Source organism: Alternaria atra (assembly GCF_907166805.1).
Source record: "Alternaria atra isolate CS162 genome assembly, contig: 21, whole genome shotgun sequence".
Lineage (NCBI taxonomy): Eukaryota > Fungi > Ascomycota > Dothideomycetes > Pleosporales > Pleosporaceae > Alternaria > Alternaria atra.
The window spans coordinates 2,038,676-2,053,989 of NW_025091319.1; the positions used below are offsets into that span (position 1 = coordinate 2,038,676).

General features: G+C 51.5%; 6 protein-coding genes across 6 annotated transcripts; 5 read left to right on the plus strand and 1 right to left on the minus strand.

The window, feature by feature from the left end:
* Window positions 1–1,286: 1,286 nt before the first annotated feature.
* ALTATR162_LOCUS1097 (uncharacterized protein) lies at window positions 1,287–3,383 on the plus strand (the record flags this gene model as incomplete). Its single annotated transcript, XM_043308692.1, has 2 exons — window positions 1,287–3,041; window positions 3,234–3,383. 2 exons carry the CDS (start codon window positions 1,287–1,289, stop codon window positions 3,381–3,383), a joined length of 1,905 nt encoding a protein of 634 aa, XP_043164627.1.
* Window positions 3,384–5,067: 1,684 nt separating this feature from the next.
* Window positions 5,068–6,841, minus strand: ALTATR162_LOCUS1098 (uncharacterized protein; the record flags this gene model as incomplete). The annotated part of the gene is made up of 3 exons (XM_043308693.1): window positions 5,068–5,795; window positions 5,846–6,614; window positions 6,668–6,841. The coding sequence occupies 3 exons, from the start codon at window positions 6,839–6,841 to the stop codon at window positions 5,068–5,070; spliced, it is 1,671 nt and encodes a 556-aa protein (XP_043164628.1).
* Window positions 6,842–7,594: 753 nt separating this feature from the next.
* Window positions 7,595–8,999, plus strand: ALTATR162_LOCUS1099 (uncharacterized protein; the record flags this gene model as incomplete). Its single annotated transcript, XM_043308694.1, has 4 exons — window positions 7,595–8,136; window positions 8,192–8,363; window positions 8,426–8,528; window positions 8,587–8,999. 4 exons carry the CDS (start codon window positions 7,595–7,597, stop codon window positions 8,997–8,999), a joined length of 1,230 nt encoding a protein of 409 aa, XP_043164629.1.
* Window positions 9,000–10,566: 1,567 nt separating this feature from the next.
* Window positions 10,567–12,369, plus strand: ALTATR162_LOCUS1100 (uncharacterized protein; the record flags this gene model as incomplete). The annotated part of the gene is made up of 2 exons (XM_043308695.1): window positions 10,567–11,448; window positions 11,512–12,369. The coding sequence occupies 2 exons, from the start codon at window positions 10,567–10,569 to the stop codon at window positions 12,367–12,369; spliced, it is 1,740 nt and encodes a 579-aa protein (XP_043164630.1).
* A 339-nt stretch (window positions 12,370–12,708) lies between these two features.
* ALTATR162_LOCUS1101 (uncharacterized protein) lies at window positions 12,709–13,876 on the plus strand (the record flags this gene model as incomplete). Its single annotated transcript, XM_043308696.1, has 2 exons — window positions 12,709–13,102; window positions 13,167–13,876. The coding sequence occupies 2 exons, from the start codon at window positions 12,709–12,711 to the stop codon at window positions 13,874–13,876; spliced, it is 1,104 nt and encodes a 367-aa protein (XP_043164631.1).
* Window positions 13,877–14,337: 461 nt separating this feature from the next.
* On the plus strand, window positions 14,338–15,155 carry ALTATR162_LOCUS1102 (uncharacterized protein; the record flags this gene model as incomplete). The annotated part of the gene is made up of 3 exons (XM_043308697.1): window positions 14,338–14,661; window positions 14,772–14,972; window positions 15,039–15,155. 3 exons carry the CDS (start codon window positions 14,338–14,340, stop codon window positions 15,153–15,155), a joined length of 642 nt encoding a protein of 213 aa, XP_043164632.1.
* Window positions 15,156–15,314: the final 159 nt, after the last annotated feature.

A 15,314-nucleotide genomic window follows, 5' to 3' on the forward strand; every position in this document is an offset into this window, starting at 1 on the left:
GTAAGTACATAACAAGCCAAGATCATGCCCAGAAGCTGCGATCTCAAGATGCTCGCTTAGGGCGGGGCATGGTGTTGGATTGTGGAGGAGTCAAGTGCTGTGAGGTCATCGCACAGTAGACGGAGGTTTATCCGGGCAAATGCAACGAGAGTGCAAGATGGAGCGACAGCAACGTCATATGAAGAGACAAGACGGGAGGCATACTTACTCAACCGTGATGGAGCCATTCGACCGACACGGGATGTCGATCCGTTCACATCGTGGTGGAGCGGTGACCGCCGAGTAAGGGCGTCTGGAAAGAGCGCTCGAACTGGTGCGAAAGGCGAGATGCGGTAGTCGCGGCGATGATAGGGCAGTGAAAGCCTTCAGACAGGAGTTTGGCAGCATCAACGGGGAGCATGCAAGCGATGGTGGGCACAATGTAGTCACAAGGCACAAGGCGAGCAAGGCGAGCAAGATGGAGAATAGACCTCAGTTCGCTTGGGGGCTGTCGCTTGCGCATACGGACGCGGTAGGCGGTAGGCGCCCTAGGGGAAGTCGCGACCGCCGCAAGCAAAGCGCATCAACAAGAAGCTCCGACCTCTTGCAATTAGAAATTTGCGTGCGCGATATACGAGTACGTGCCAGCGAATGCGAAAATAACAAAAGACATTAGTAAATCTGTCAACCATCAACGATTGTCCGGTAGTGCTCAGGGGGAAGTGGTGCGCGGGTCAGCATGTGGCGCGGGTTGCAGGGAAATTAGTTTAGCTGCTTGCAACCCCGAACTGGAGCTGGTCTGGTGCAGTCCACAACCCGCAAGCCTGATTTCATTTCTACGCCGCCTCCGCTCCTTGGTGCCGACTTGTCTTTCATTCCTGTGTGTCCTTGACCGTCGTGCTGTGTGCGATTCTCCTTGTGGTGCTCCATTCTCGACAGGCCCTCCCTCGACCTATCACGCCTATTCGCGCCTACGATCCGCTTCACAGCCTCACACAGCCGCGCAGGACCAAACTCGGTACCACCTAATGCATACACCTACACGTTTCGCCCGATAATTCTTCCTAATATATCCTTTTGCGAATATTGGGTTGTGCGACAACACGTTCGTGGTTCCAACATAGCAACCCCCGAAACGCCATTGTCGCGAAGACCCCCCCGACCGCCAGTCCGACACGTGCGCTTTCAAACAAGAATTCACGGCAGACCTCAGACCTCCACAGGACTGATACGCATACGAGAAACTGGCTATTGTCGAATAATACTCGGGAACTGTGCTTCGGGTCGTTGCCCGTTAGCTTATCGATATGGCGGAAGTATCCAAGCTCCGTGCAGTCTTCACACTGTGCAAGAACTTGGTATTGGCAGCACTGCTCTATGCAGTTATCTACGGTGTCATCACTTTCATAAATGACCCTTCTGTCGCCGCGAAGGGAAAGATTGGCATCCCTGCCTTCCTGGACAAGGCTGGGCCCACCGAGTTGATCGAGACGACCAAGGCGGGAGTCAAAGTCAAGTTTGCGGGCACCACCAAGACCGTTACTATCAACCCTCACGCCAACGTCTTTAACCGTCCTATTACTGCTGTCAAGAACAAGGACGACTACCTGGGTCCCAGGCCCCATGTCGATACTGAGGCCGACATTGATATGCTGATTGAAGAGTGCCGGGGCACCTATGCTGGGATCGAGAAGATGAGGAAGCCGTTTGATTGTCTGAAGTTCTTCGCAGAGGGCGAGGACCGCTACTACAGCCTCCCAGAGCCCGCCGACCGAGCCAGCGCCCAGGACCCCCGCAAGGCCGACTTCATCGACGCAGACGGACATGGCAAGACTCTCGAGAGCTATACTCCTGTAAAGGACGCAATTGCTGCCAATGGAACCAACATCGGCACTTGCCCAGGCCCTATCATCCCGTACCACACCTACTGGACCGGTCCTGCGACTTGGAGAGTCGAGGTCTTCATCAAGAGTTACCTTTACACCCAGAACCTGGCTTGCTCTCGTCTCTGGCTATGGCTCGACACTGACCACAATCCGAACGCCGTGTACAACATGCTGAACAAGGATGCTTTGTTCGCTCGCTTCCTCCCTCTGGTCGAAAGAGGCGACATCGTTGTCATGCCCTGGAAGTTCCCCAGCCGCATTCCGCTAGCCACCGACAAGGAAGACAAGAATGGTTTCGACTACTACAGCAAGCCCGGAGCGGTGAACGCAAAGGGCGAGAAGGACGTAGCCGAGAACATCATCGAGGACAAGACTGGTCAGCAGTGGCTCGTTCTGACGCAGAAGCAAATGACATTCCTTCCGGTCGCCGTTTCCGATGCTGTTCGCTTCATCGTGCTGCACATCTATGGAGGCGCCTACTTCGACATGGATGTCCTGATGCTCCGAGACATGCGACCACTTCTCTTGCCAAAGGAACACGCCTGGGCAGAACGATGGGCGGCACACCCTCACCCCGGCGACTACAACACCGCCATAATGTCACTATCTGCAAACTCCTCCCTTTCATCGTACTTGCTCTACGGCGGTATCAGAATGGGTGTCAACTTTCACCCCCGTGTACTTGGTCGCATGGCCTGGAAGGACGGACGCGATCAGGAGTTCAAGATGTTCGAGACTGCTGCTTTTGACCCTATCTGGACGGAGTTCAACTGGGACCGTGAGGGACGATGCACAGTCCCCTGCATCCGCGACTACAGCGCAGTCTTCAAGGGCAAGATTGGCGGCGTCAAGGATGAATGGGAGAGCTACGATGGGCCACAGCTCGATCGCATCGACCTCAAAGATGCGCAACGCAAAGAGCTCAGGATGTCCGCCAGCGACACATTGACCAGGCGCGGGGAGGAGAATGCGCCCGCTTCGGCCGCTCTACCAACGCCCAACCACGGCGACAAAGAGCACCCCGATTCATTCCAAGCCACGCTTGACGAGGAGGCTGAGCTCCGCAAGGCCGGCGTGATTACTGATTACGTTCTGGCCGAAGACAAGTTCCCACCCAACAACCGCACGTTGGAGAACTTCTTCCGGGGTGCCTGGACGTACCACATCCACAACCAGGTAAGTTTTCCCCCAAAATTCCTCCCTTCTGCGTTCTCTTGCACATCTAGTTGCCACCTCAACCCCGCTTTGGCGCTTTTAGCTCGTCTGTCCCTGCAGCAGTTAGCTCGGCAACGGCTCGTGTCTGGGGACTGCAAGATAGTACTCTGCCAAAAGAAAAAGGAAAGAACGCACGCTAACAATTTATCACAGTGGATGAAACATCCTGAACCTTCATCATGGATCTCAGTCCTCGAACACGCTCATGACGGGTTCATCGCTGGTAAGCGCACGAATCCTTACGGCGAGAAGTGGACTGGTCCTAGTCTTATGCCATACAACTATTGGCCAGAGTATGTGTGAGGCTCCGGCTACCGCCGAACTTTAACCCCCCTTCTATGATGTTGAAGAGTCTTCTCATCATGGAGGTTGCCGTGCCGGGTGTTTCTCGCTCTGGGGACTGAGACTGGCTTTTACTAGCGAGCGAGGTCGTTCGAACGTCAGCAGTCAACTACTGGTCACGTCATGCGATCACCGGCATGCTCCGATGTACATTCCTACATCACCCGTCGTCTCATCCAACACCAACTTTACGGACCACGACAACACCAAATCATCTTCATCAAAAATAAGCGCAGCATAAAGCCAGATCTACGAATCTCTGCTTTTGGAGTTCTCGGTGTTCACATATATCTTCATAGTCTCGCTCGCTTTGGCGGCATATACCCTTCGTTTCTTGTTAATTGTTTATCATCGGTTTGGGCCTGTGGTACTAGTTCTTTTCAGGCGCATGCGTCAGCCACACTTGGGTTTCTTGTTCATTTGATCGAATACGAATAGGGGAGGAGATTTAACGATGTGGCGTCATGGCCAGAATGAGAATAGAAAAGGTTGAATCTACAGACTTCTTCTGAACTATGTTACTGCATGCGCCCTTCGAGTCGGTTCTACTGCTGACCACGATCGCTCAGGTTGTTCTGGTTCACGATAGAATATGACAGGAGGAAGTAACAGCAAACTACGTCGCAATATAAGCTATTGACTTGTACGCAAACTGCCATTGCTCTTGAGAGGTCTCAACCATGCCCAAATGCCCAAACCAGAAGAGTAAACCGGGGGAATCTCGAGCCGAAGAAACTCTTACTGATTTGAATATGGCGCACTTTGAGGGCAACCATATTTCCTGCCGTTGTAAGTCTATGGTGGTACCAACGCGTGCTCGTGCGATTCAGAATTAGTACACATGAACAGACCCGACCAAGACAATCATCCCGAACCTATCTCCCCCGAAGAGCCACTCGAGGACAATACAAGCATGTCGTCGTGGCGTTGGAAGAAGCTTCAATGAACAGAGGTGGCAGGACCTTAAGCAGGGAGGATATTAGATCCACTTCCACTATGCTTGTGCACGGAGTGAAATAACATAATTTGTCGCCTGTTCCAGTACTAAAATCTCCCAAGGAAAGCGCACGGAAGTGCACCTCGACATCGCCAACGACAGCACACTCACCAACAACTACCGGCGCGCGAACAATCGATTGTACGCCTGCCTCGTAGGCAAGTCCATGCTGCCACCGGTCGCAATCCGACACTCTTCCAACCCATCAAAGCAGACAATCAAGTGTCACTCGCACTGTATAATGCCATCCACGCATTACGTACAGCCGAAACAGCATATAACCTAGCTCGTGACGACCGTGCTACGCCTACTTTGAGCAGGACGAAACCGGCGTCAATCTGCTGAACCATAATAGGAATGTTACGGCGGCGGAGCAGGAGGTCAATTTTACGCATGCGAGGGTGGAATCCAATAGGAGACTTTTAAAGGTTGGATATGGGGAGTGATGAGGGTGGCGAGGTGCATGTTCATGATAGCGACGGACATTGAGGAGAGTGAGAGACAGGGATTGAGAGAACTGAAGGACAAGAATAGTGGCTAAATCAGACTATCATGTCATACACAAGTAAATACATGGCGCGATCAAAAGCATGAAAGATTTAGCTTTCGCAGCCGGTCCCTCGCAATGCAGCACTACAGTCCACCCAATCACTTCTTCACCTTCTCGAACCCCTCAAAGTTCGGCAACTTGGCCCTAATCTCATCCGCATACGCCGGCAACCCCCCAGCATAGTTGACCTGCTCAAAAGCCTTGCCCGGCATACTTCCACCCATATACGTGCTCTTGGTCGTAGGAAACAGACTCTTGTCGCTCAGCTCATTGATGCGCACCTTCCACTTCTTACTCGCATCATCCGTCGGATTGATATATTTGAGTCCTTGCCGTTCAATCTGCTTGATAGCATCCACGATCCAGCGGCCTTGTACTTCGACGCTCGTTGGACCGTTTGAAAGAAGCGTAGGCCCATGCGGACCATAGAGATGAAACATGTTCGGGTATCCTGCGATAGTAGTACCGAGGTACGTATATGCCGCCTTCTTCCATTGGGATTGCAACGTGACGCCGTTGATGTCCTTGAGGCCCATGGAAGTCATGCCGCCAGTGGTGATGTCGAAACCAGTGGCGATGACGACGACGTCGAATTCGTGAACTGTGCCGTCTTGCAGCTTGATGCCTTTGGGAGTGAAGCCGATAATTGGGTTGTTCTTGATGTCAACAACGTCTACGTTGGGTCGATTAAATTGCTCGTAGTAGGTTTGCTCGAGGCAGGGGCGCTTGACGCCGAAGGGGTGGGGTGGCTCGAGTGGGGCGAGGAGGTCCCGAAGTCTGGGGTCGCCAATGCGGGTGCGTACGTTCTTAGCCCAGAAGTCGTAAGCTATAAGTGTGTCAGCAGCTGTTATCTCCATGCGAGTGAACTCTGCTTACCCTTTCTGTTAGCTTTCATGTCGAAGAGGTAGTCCTTGTAGTTAGCTAGCCAGAAGCGGAAACCACCATCGTTCCAGAGTTTCTGGTAAAACTGCTCCCGCTCTTCTTCAGTGTCTTCAAACGTGCCCTTCTCGGAGAGGCCGTACAAGAATCCACCAAAGTTCCTCTCCCGATAACGGAAGAGCTCGGGGTAGAAGGGCTTGGTGTCATTCTGTTCTTTGGCAGTAAGGTTTCTCTTTTGCATAGGAACAGCTAGGTTGGGTGTGCGTTGGAAAACCTTGAGCTCGCCTGCAATGGGACCCCATGCCTGCGTGATTTGTACACCTGATGCACCCGTACCAATAACGGCACACTTCTTGCCATGAACATCGATGTTCATGTCAGGCCAGAAAGAAGAGTGGTGCACGATGCCTTGGAAGTCATCAATTCCCACGAACTCGTCTGGAATGTAGCGCTTGGCAGCGAAGCCAGCTGCGACCACGAAGTACTTGGCCTTAGCCGTACGACCATCAGCGGTTTTGATAGTCCACTTGCCTTCCTGGGTGTTGAACTGTGCATCAACCACGACGCTATTGAAGGCGGTCTCCTTCTTGATGCCGAGGACCTTGTCGCAGTGATCAAAGTATGCACGCAAGTCTTTGTAGTCAGGATAGTTGTTGGGCCACACCCAGTCCCTGTAAGTCTCTGGGATGGAGAGCTGATACTCTGGGATTTCAGAGTCCACACCAGCTCCTGGGTAGCAGTTCCATCTCCAAGTGCCACCAAGGTCCTAAACATGTCAGTACAGGTGTGAAGCTTGATTTACAAAGACAGTGAAGGTACATTGCCTGCTTCATAGATGACGGTGTCGAAACCGGCCTTCTTCAACTCATACCAGCAGTAGATGCCCCCGAATCCGCCGCCTACAACAAGAGCATCGACATCGAGATTGTCGGCGTATGGCCCTGTAGTACCACGGCGTTGAGCGTACTCGTGGAGTTCAGTTTTGATCTTCATGTTGGGGGTTGGAAGTCGACCAAGGAGATGTCTAGATGATAATTTGGCTTGACCGTATGAATTGCCTGTCCTGCGAATCCCAACGTCCTTATATCCTCATGTCTGTTCTCATATCTCAGATTCTGTGTACCCATACATAGTGTGCTCTACCAATAGAGACATCGTCGCCGCCGGCTCCGTTCTTCCGCTTGCGTTTCCGCTTTCCATCTCAAAACAGCGATTGCTGCTCCAACCCGGCGGACCCGTAGGCATCCGCAAGTCCGTTACACGGCTCAGATGACCTCTTCAGGCTTTGGCGAAAGCGATGTCCTTTATTTTTCGCATTTTGATAGGCTTGGCTTGTTGCAAGACCATTGTTACTAAGCTCCTTACCTTTTGCCGTATGCATCGTATTGAGCTGCGCTTCCGCACACGCTTCCGCAATAGTCGATACCAACGGCTTGGCACGGGCGGGGGTGCGGATCATCGACACTTTACATTAGAGGATAACAACATTGGTCTAACAAGCGTTTAGCGGGGTGCGGGGAGATAGTGTGACTGTTCTACATCAGCTCACTTTGCCCTTCTTGGAGGAGATTGCGGTACCGGTGAGGACAGATTAACGAACTGTCTCAAACGCTATGATCGAGGCCATGGGTGATTTCAACATGTATTTACCATGAAGAGCATGCGGAATATCGGATGCCACATTTGTTGCGCATACCAATACTTGGCAATTGTTCGTCCCACCTCTCGAAGAAGACAGGCTTCAGCATGAGCAAGCTCTCCGCTCAAACACTCTCCCAGCTTTTGCAAGCCACCGATGCTGCATGCGAAGACCAGATAGCTGGTATACCTGGTGCAGTAATTGTGGTCGTCGGTAAGGACGGTAGAGAGCTCTTCTCTCATGCAGCCGGGAGGCGCGGAACAGGCAGTCATGAGCCTATGACCCTCGACAGCGTCTTCTGGATCGCATCATGTACTAAGATGATAGTGGGTGTCGCCGTGATGCAGCTTGTGGAGAGGGGAATCTTAAGCTTGGATGACTCGGCGCAGGTTGAGTCGCTTTGTCCAGAACTGAAAGCAATTCAGGTGTTGGAGGCCGATGGGACCCTCGTGCCGAAGAAGCGAGGCATCACCCTTCGCATGCTGCTGTCTCATACGGCCGGATTTGGGTACACCTTCTTCAATGAGAAGCTGAGAGACTTCAGTCGACCCGCAGGTTGGGACGAGTTCTCCGGGTTGGAATTCGACATCAAGCAACCGCTTGTGCATCAACCCGGCGAGGGCTGGGAGTACGGACTGGGGATTGACTGGTATGTGGCAATGGACGAGGTATACGTGATACAAGTACTGATATGATAATTCTAGGGCTGGGAAAGTACTGGAGAGAGCAACAGGTCGTACACTCGAAGCATACTGCCAAGAGAATATTTACGCCCCGCTTGGGTTGAAGAATATATCCATGAAGCCGCATGCCGAGATGTTGCGGAATCTGGCGTATATGAACAGCCGGGATGGAAACGGAAGGCTCTCAAGGAGGGTGAGCACTACAAATGACATTCAGCCACAGATTTGACATACTAACATATTTGTTCGCGGTAGGATCACCTGCTGAGACGTCCTCTGCTACCAGACGAAGGTCATTCACCAAGCTTCTTCTACAGCGGAGGAGCCGGCTGCTTTGCGAAGCCTCGAGAATATGCCCGTAAGTGCGACACTTTTACCCACCGTTTGGTCAATGGTCAGCGTCTGACATACATCAGAAATTCTGGCAATGCTCCTCAACGATGGCACATCGCTCACGACCGGCGCACAGATCCTCTCTCCATCTACCGTGGAAGTCATGTTCCAGAATCAAATCACCCAATTCCCAGATTTCGCACGTCAAGGCATCCCGGCCGCAAAGCCGGATCTGACAAACGCTATTCCGGAGATATATCCTGTACCTGGCAACGGCCCACAGGGATGGGGATTGACATTTATGTTGAGTGGTGCAGGCGCAACAGGAAGATCGGCGAGTACTGCATTTTGGGCGGGCCTACCTAATCTTTGGTGGTGGTGCGATCGAGAGAAGGGCGTTGCAGGCATTGTTGCTACGCAACTATTGCCTTTCGCTGACGGACAAGTATTGAATCTATGGGGTACAATCGAGTCGGCGGTCTACCAGGGTCTATAGAAATGGACTTGAGAATTGACGTTATGTTCGCTGTGGCAGCGACTGTAGCGGGGGGTGATGGATGTCGTGATGCGGCATCGGAGTGGTGCGCTCAATATTGTAGATCGATCGGTAGAGAGAAGCCGAAAAGACGCTAGTCCGAAGGAAGAATGGCCGAGCATCCATATCAATCAAAGTGATGTTATGTCAATGGCCCAGCTTCTGTGAGCGGTCCGATCCTCTGACACCCCTTTTCAACTCTCCAGCAAAGAGCTCTTTCGATCGTGACCATCGAATTCAACATTTTCATGCACCTTTCGGCATGTAGCGGAACTGAAAGACCTTTTCCACCATTCAATCACACCGGAACTTAACTATGACGTCTCGCAGAGTTTCGAGGCATCTCATCCTCGCAGCTGATCCCCCGCATGGGGGAGGGTGAATGTGAAAAAGCGGGGTCGCTGCGAGAACCTGTACGCGGCCACGCTTAGCAACGTTCGCGTGGCAGCTACCTTGTATGGGCTGTAGTTCCTCGTTGAGGTCAATCTCCAACCTAACCCACTCCATCTTTTCACCTCGCTGCTCACGGATTTGATGAGCAAAGATGTTGAAGACTTTCGACAGCAGTACTATGACCGAAGTACCCAGCAAGCCTCATACTGAGATATCTGACGACTCAATGGCACCATCTAATCCATCCTACGCGGTCCCTCAGCCTACGCAACTACCACAGCCCCCTCGTCGTCAACAATGGCGTAGCTGCGACTCGTGCAGGCGCGGAAAAAGAGCTTGCGATGCGGACAAACGTACAGACTTTACAAACCAAACGTGCTCGAACTGCCTTCGGAAGAACCAAGCCTGCACTTTCAATTGGTTGAAGAAAGCTTCAGAGAGCCTTACAGAGCGGGAGCGAAAGCGGAGGCGTTCATCTGTGCAGGGTGGTAACGATCATATCGAAGATCCTACATCTATTCGCTCTCTCAGCTACCGTTTTCGAGCCCCGGCCACATCGACCATAAACGGGACTTACTACGAGATGCCAAATCGAGGGACACGATCGATGTCTTCTCTAGATGAAGACGACGAACAAGACGATTGCTTGAATATCATGCAAAGCGACGATACGGAGAACAGATCGAACGGACCGATCACTAGTGGCAACACAAATTCAGTTCAGTCAGGCAAGAATGCTGAGCAAGGATCATTCATTTCTCCCCGCTCCCGGCGAGATTCGTTCGATGTACGTCCTTATGGTCGTAACCGAATAAATGATGCTTTGTCCCCATTCATGGACATATTACTAGGACAAAAAACCTCACAAGGATTTGTAACTAATGGCTTTCTGCGCATTTACAACGATAGCATGGAAAACTCTCTTTCGTGCTGGCTGACAGAGCACAACTGCCCGTATACGATGACACGCTACAAGCCCTCTATTCTCTCAGCGAGAAAAGCTACACAAGAATGGGGTGGGTCCTGGTCCAATAGGATGTATAACCGCGTTATCCAACTTGATCGAGCTTACGCATCCCTTCGCATCCGAGATCTGACAGTCGAAGAAGAACGTACGGTCTCAAAAGCATTAAACATGACTATCATGTCTTTCGCATCACAGTGGGCCCAGGCTGGTGAAAGAGGGGCCAGAGGTCAGCCGGCAGAATTCCGTTTTACAGCAGATGGATTTCCTCAGTCAAACAAGTTTGAACGGTCCATGCAAGAGACGCTCTGGCACCAGACATCTCAACTGCTATATCGGGCTGCTGGCATCGATTCTTTCCGCGTAGTCTTTGCCTTGATCATCTTCTCGCTAACCCAACGGCCCTTGGATACCACACGACCGTTTTTACGCACAAATTCCAAGTTGAAAACGCATTACGAGGAGTTCCAAGCTTTAGTGCAGGATGACGATGCCCCCATATTTCTGGAGATTGCTCTGCGACAGCTCCTCGCTCAAAGGCGGAGACTGGAGCGTGTGGAACAAGACATGGCGAGTCAAGGAAACGGCAAACGCGACCCTCTTCAGCAGGAAGACCGAGACACTTTCAACTTGCTGTATTGGCTCGGAGTCATGTTCGATACCCTATCGGCTGCGATTTCTCAGCGTCCAGTCGTAGTCGACGACGAAGACAGCGAATTGCCACGGTCAAACGGGCACGAGTACGCCGAATCCCTCTCATGGACTAATCTTGCCAATATGTACAACGGCCAATTCGCAATGCCAAAAAATTCCCCTAACACTTTTACTAGCACTCAACCAACTCAAATCTCGGAGAGTAACGAGGTTTGGGGTGATCTTTTCACGCGCGATGGAACTTTGGAAGTGGACCCTGGAGCGGCGCGGTGGCCATGTAGCTACAAGCTCGCCGCGTCAACACTAAGCTCGGCTGCGCCGGTGAAGGTACTCTTGTTCCGGCGGGTCGCACATCTCCAAGCATTGGTGTCGCGGAAAGTATCCCCGGATAGGATCGAGGTAAGTCTGAAGGTACCATGACTCCCCTCTGTGGCCATCCGACTGACCATGTCACCCGCACAGTTGGGAATAAACGCCGCATTTCAAGTCTACAATCATTGGCACCGCACCTACGCTCCCTTCTTTTCAGACTGTGTAAAGTATCACGCCACCCTCCCCACACGCGTACAATCATGGTATATACTTCTAGCAGGCCACTGGCACCTCGGAACCTTCCTGCTATCTGACCTTCTGTCTACAATTGACGAGACCAACCTCTCCCTCCCCAATGAACGCACTTGCCGGCAAGCTTCGAATCTTGTCGCCACACTGCGCCGGCAGAACGCTCTAGCAGTCGCCGACCTGAGTCTAGCTAGCATACACAGCGTAAAAAGCAATGAAGCATCGGAAGACTTCCATTTCGCACTAAGCCAAGCCGCACTATTGACGGAACCGTGGACAGTGGTCTTTGTGCGCTCACTGTCCCGAGCAGGTTACATTCTAGTCCAAATCGCAGCTTCAGATCCGAGTGAAGAGGAGCGCAACCAAGCGAGACAAAGATGTGGCGATTGTATCGAGGGTCTCTGGTATCTGGGGCGAAAATCCGATATGGCGTTTCTCGCCGCACGCTATCTATCGGACATGTTGGAGGAAGCGATACACGATACGAGTACATGGACGGCCTTCGAAGAAGAAGGCAGTGATAGTATCCCAACGGTATCGTCGCAGTTTGACACAAATCCTAGTCCAGGGACTGATGCGGCGAACACTGGGTATCAACAGCCGTTTGATTCGATTGGTGCTTTTCCGCAGTGGTCGGTTGACGACTTGATGGGCAGTTGTCAGCCGGATAGCAAGCTGAATGAGTGTGACGTGGTGAATTTAGAGACTCCTATAGATGTCGATAGCGCTCTGCTTTGGGACTTTAGTCTGCAGTGCTAGCGTGAGAGTTGAAACAGCGACGATTCTTCAAGTCCAATCTCTTTGCCATTGTCAATGTTCTCTGAACACCGTACTTTCCAGAGTGCGAAAGAACTCCAAACTGGGAAGAAAGAACTGCCTGGCAGGAGTCTAACTAAGCTTTGTATACAAAGTCAGTACATGTCTTACGTACAGTTCGTACAAGGACACTTACCACAGGTTCTTGTGACATTCATCAACATCTGTCTCCTGACTGTTTAAGCCAAGGCAAACAACAAACAGGCATCGAGCTGGATCGTATATATCAATGTACACTTTTCTTGCTCAGCATCATAAGCATCATCTTCTGTCGACCACGCTATGCTCCCACCGAAAAACGATCCCGACTACGCGGACAGACTGGAGTTTCTTGGAAACATCGCAACTCAATGGAATACTCCGACAGACGAAACTAGAAGTATCCCTCAACGTACACGGTACAAAGGACATATCAGTACTTGGCCCTTGTCAATTCTGCGAGCTATCAGCGAACTTGCCAGTGATATGCCGGGTGATGACGCATGGTACAGAATTTACGATCTACTCGAAGAGGGACAAATGAAGAGGATGCAGGATAAGTCAAATACTCTACCTGAACAGTTACAGCTAAGCGATCTAGCGTATGTCCGACGAAAAGTTGGCCTGGATGAACCGGCTGGAATGGCAGAAGGGAAAGGAAAGGGGAAGATGGTTGATAATGAAGAAGAGGTGGATGGTAAGTTCATTCTTTGGCAGGTCCTCTTTTGTGCATTGGGGAGTGATTGACATGGCAAACACAGGATCTGCTACTCGTGGAGCGGATATCCGCGCGCTCGAAGCAGCGGCTGATCAAGAGAACGACCATCCCGCCAATCAGCCCAGCGAGTTTTCCGACACACTCACTAGTAACAACGTGCAACAGTGGAATGATGATAATGCATCGGAGCGAGGGGACGAAACAGATTCGCTCCCATCACCGATCCTCTCGACCGACACCTTAGACTCCAAAATCAACAAGTGGAAACTCTGGATCCAACACTATTGGGATATAAATGACTGCAGAGACCTCATCCCCAAAAAAATGTTCCAAAGAGCTACAGGTGGTACGGTCATGCGCGGCCGCCTATTAGAAAACTACCAAGGCATGCCGAAAGGTAGGCTCTTAGAGTTGCTTTACGAGTTGGCTCGAATGAGCGGAAAATCGCGAAAAAAGGCGGTGTGGACGAGAATCGAGGAGAGATGGGAGATGGGAGCAGCAGGAAAGAATGGTAACAAGGCAATTACAGCTGGGGATGTGAAGTATGCGATTGAGTACTTCGAAATTGAGATCCTTCGGAGACAGGGGAAAGGTGGAGGAGAGTCATCTACTGCTGCTCAAGGAGCAGTAGCAGTCGCGGCGTCACACCGCCACGAGGCACACGGCCAGGATAAACCGGGAAGGGAGGCAGCTCAAGACGGAGACAAAGAGCATGAAAATGTGAATGAAGACGTGGGGGCCGAAGATGGATAGGAAGAGGGTGAAGAAGGAGATAAGGGTTTGCTAGAGCGAAACCAAGGCCGCGGAGAAGGGGATGACGCGACAGAAATGACCGAATAGTGGTAAGATTAAACGCTAGCTAGGGAATTGACGTGTGGAGTAATGCGACGGATAGATCTCTCTGAAGCAACTCAAGAGTAAAGCACATTAGTCGCGTTGTCAATTGAGTAGTCACGCTCATACATAGATCCGTCTTGACCACGGATTTAACTGTTACCTAATGTGGGGCGACGTTGGGTATCCATAGAGGTATGGATAGATGCGTTGGTGTGCGACGCGTCGTGTTGTTTGAAGGCTGGAGCGACTTCGTCCGAGACCTCATCAGCGACTAGCAGTGATGACGTCATCAGTCGCCAACACCACCAACAGCCTGACTCCACACATCCCATCCCAGCTCAGCCAAACCAGCCAACCAGCAACCCGAACAGCCCAAAATGTCCGCACCAGAAAAGATAACACAGATATATGCCCCCAACCCGAATGCCACTGAGCCCGTCAACACCCAAGACATCATCTCCACGCTCAAGCTACAAAAACACGTCGAAGGCGGCTACTATGCAGAAATCGATCGTAACCCACTTACCATCCCCAATCCCTTCCTGTCGCAGAATGGCGGAGATGAAGAAGAGGATGTGAAGAATACGGCTGAGAAACCCATGTCGGGCGACAATGCAATCAGGAATGCGAGTACAAGTATATACTACATGTTGAGTGCAGTGAATCCGCAGGGCCATTTTCATAGGAATAAGGGGAGGACGGTATGTATGCTCCTTCATCCTCCTATTTTCAAACTCGTCTAGCATGTGCGCAAGTGACAGAGTGAAGTATAGGTGGAGTACAGATATTGGATGTTGATTTGATTGCATAGATACACACGCTGATCTCCGGCCGAGGCCGCTACGTCCTCATCCACGCCGATGAACCCGGCGCGAAGAAACGCATCGAAACCTTTGTCGTTGGAAACGACGTTACGAAGGGAGAGAAGAGTGTGTGGATTGTTGAAGGGGGCAAGTACAAAGCGAGTTTTCTGCTTGAGGGGGCAGAGGGGGAGAGGCTGTTGATTAGTGAGGTATGCTGCTACTATATCTATTCTTGATGTAGAAAAGGTGAGGAGAGAAGCTAACAGAATTTCTAGACGGTGATACCAGGTTTTGAGTTCTCGGATCATGATTTTTTGACGATGGAGAGGTTTAAACAGCTTGTCACGGAGGAACAGGCGAAGGAGATGGAGTGGTTAGTGAGGAAAGATTGAGGTATTCGATGTAACGGCAAATTTCTGGACGGAAGAAACAACCATATAGCCGACAAGAAGCAAATCACAACGCTAAGGGATTGTGCACTGGCTGTGGCGTAACGCGAAAGCGCGTCTTCACGTGTCACTGTGATGAAATGATGGCGGGGCCCAAATCCG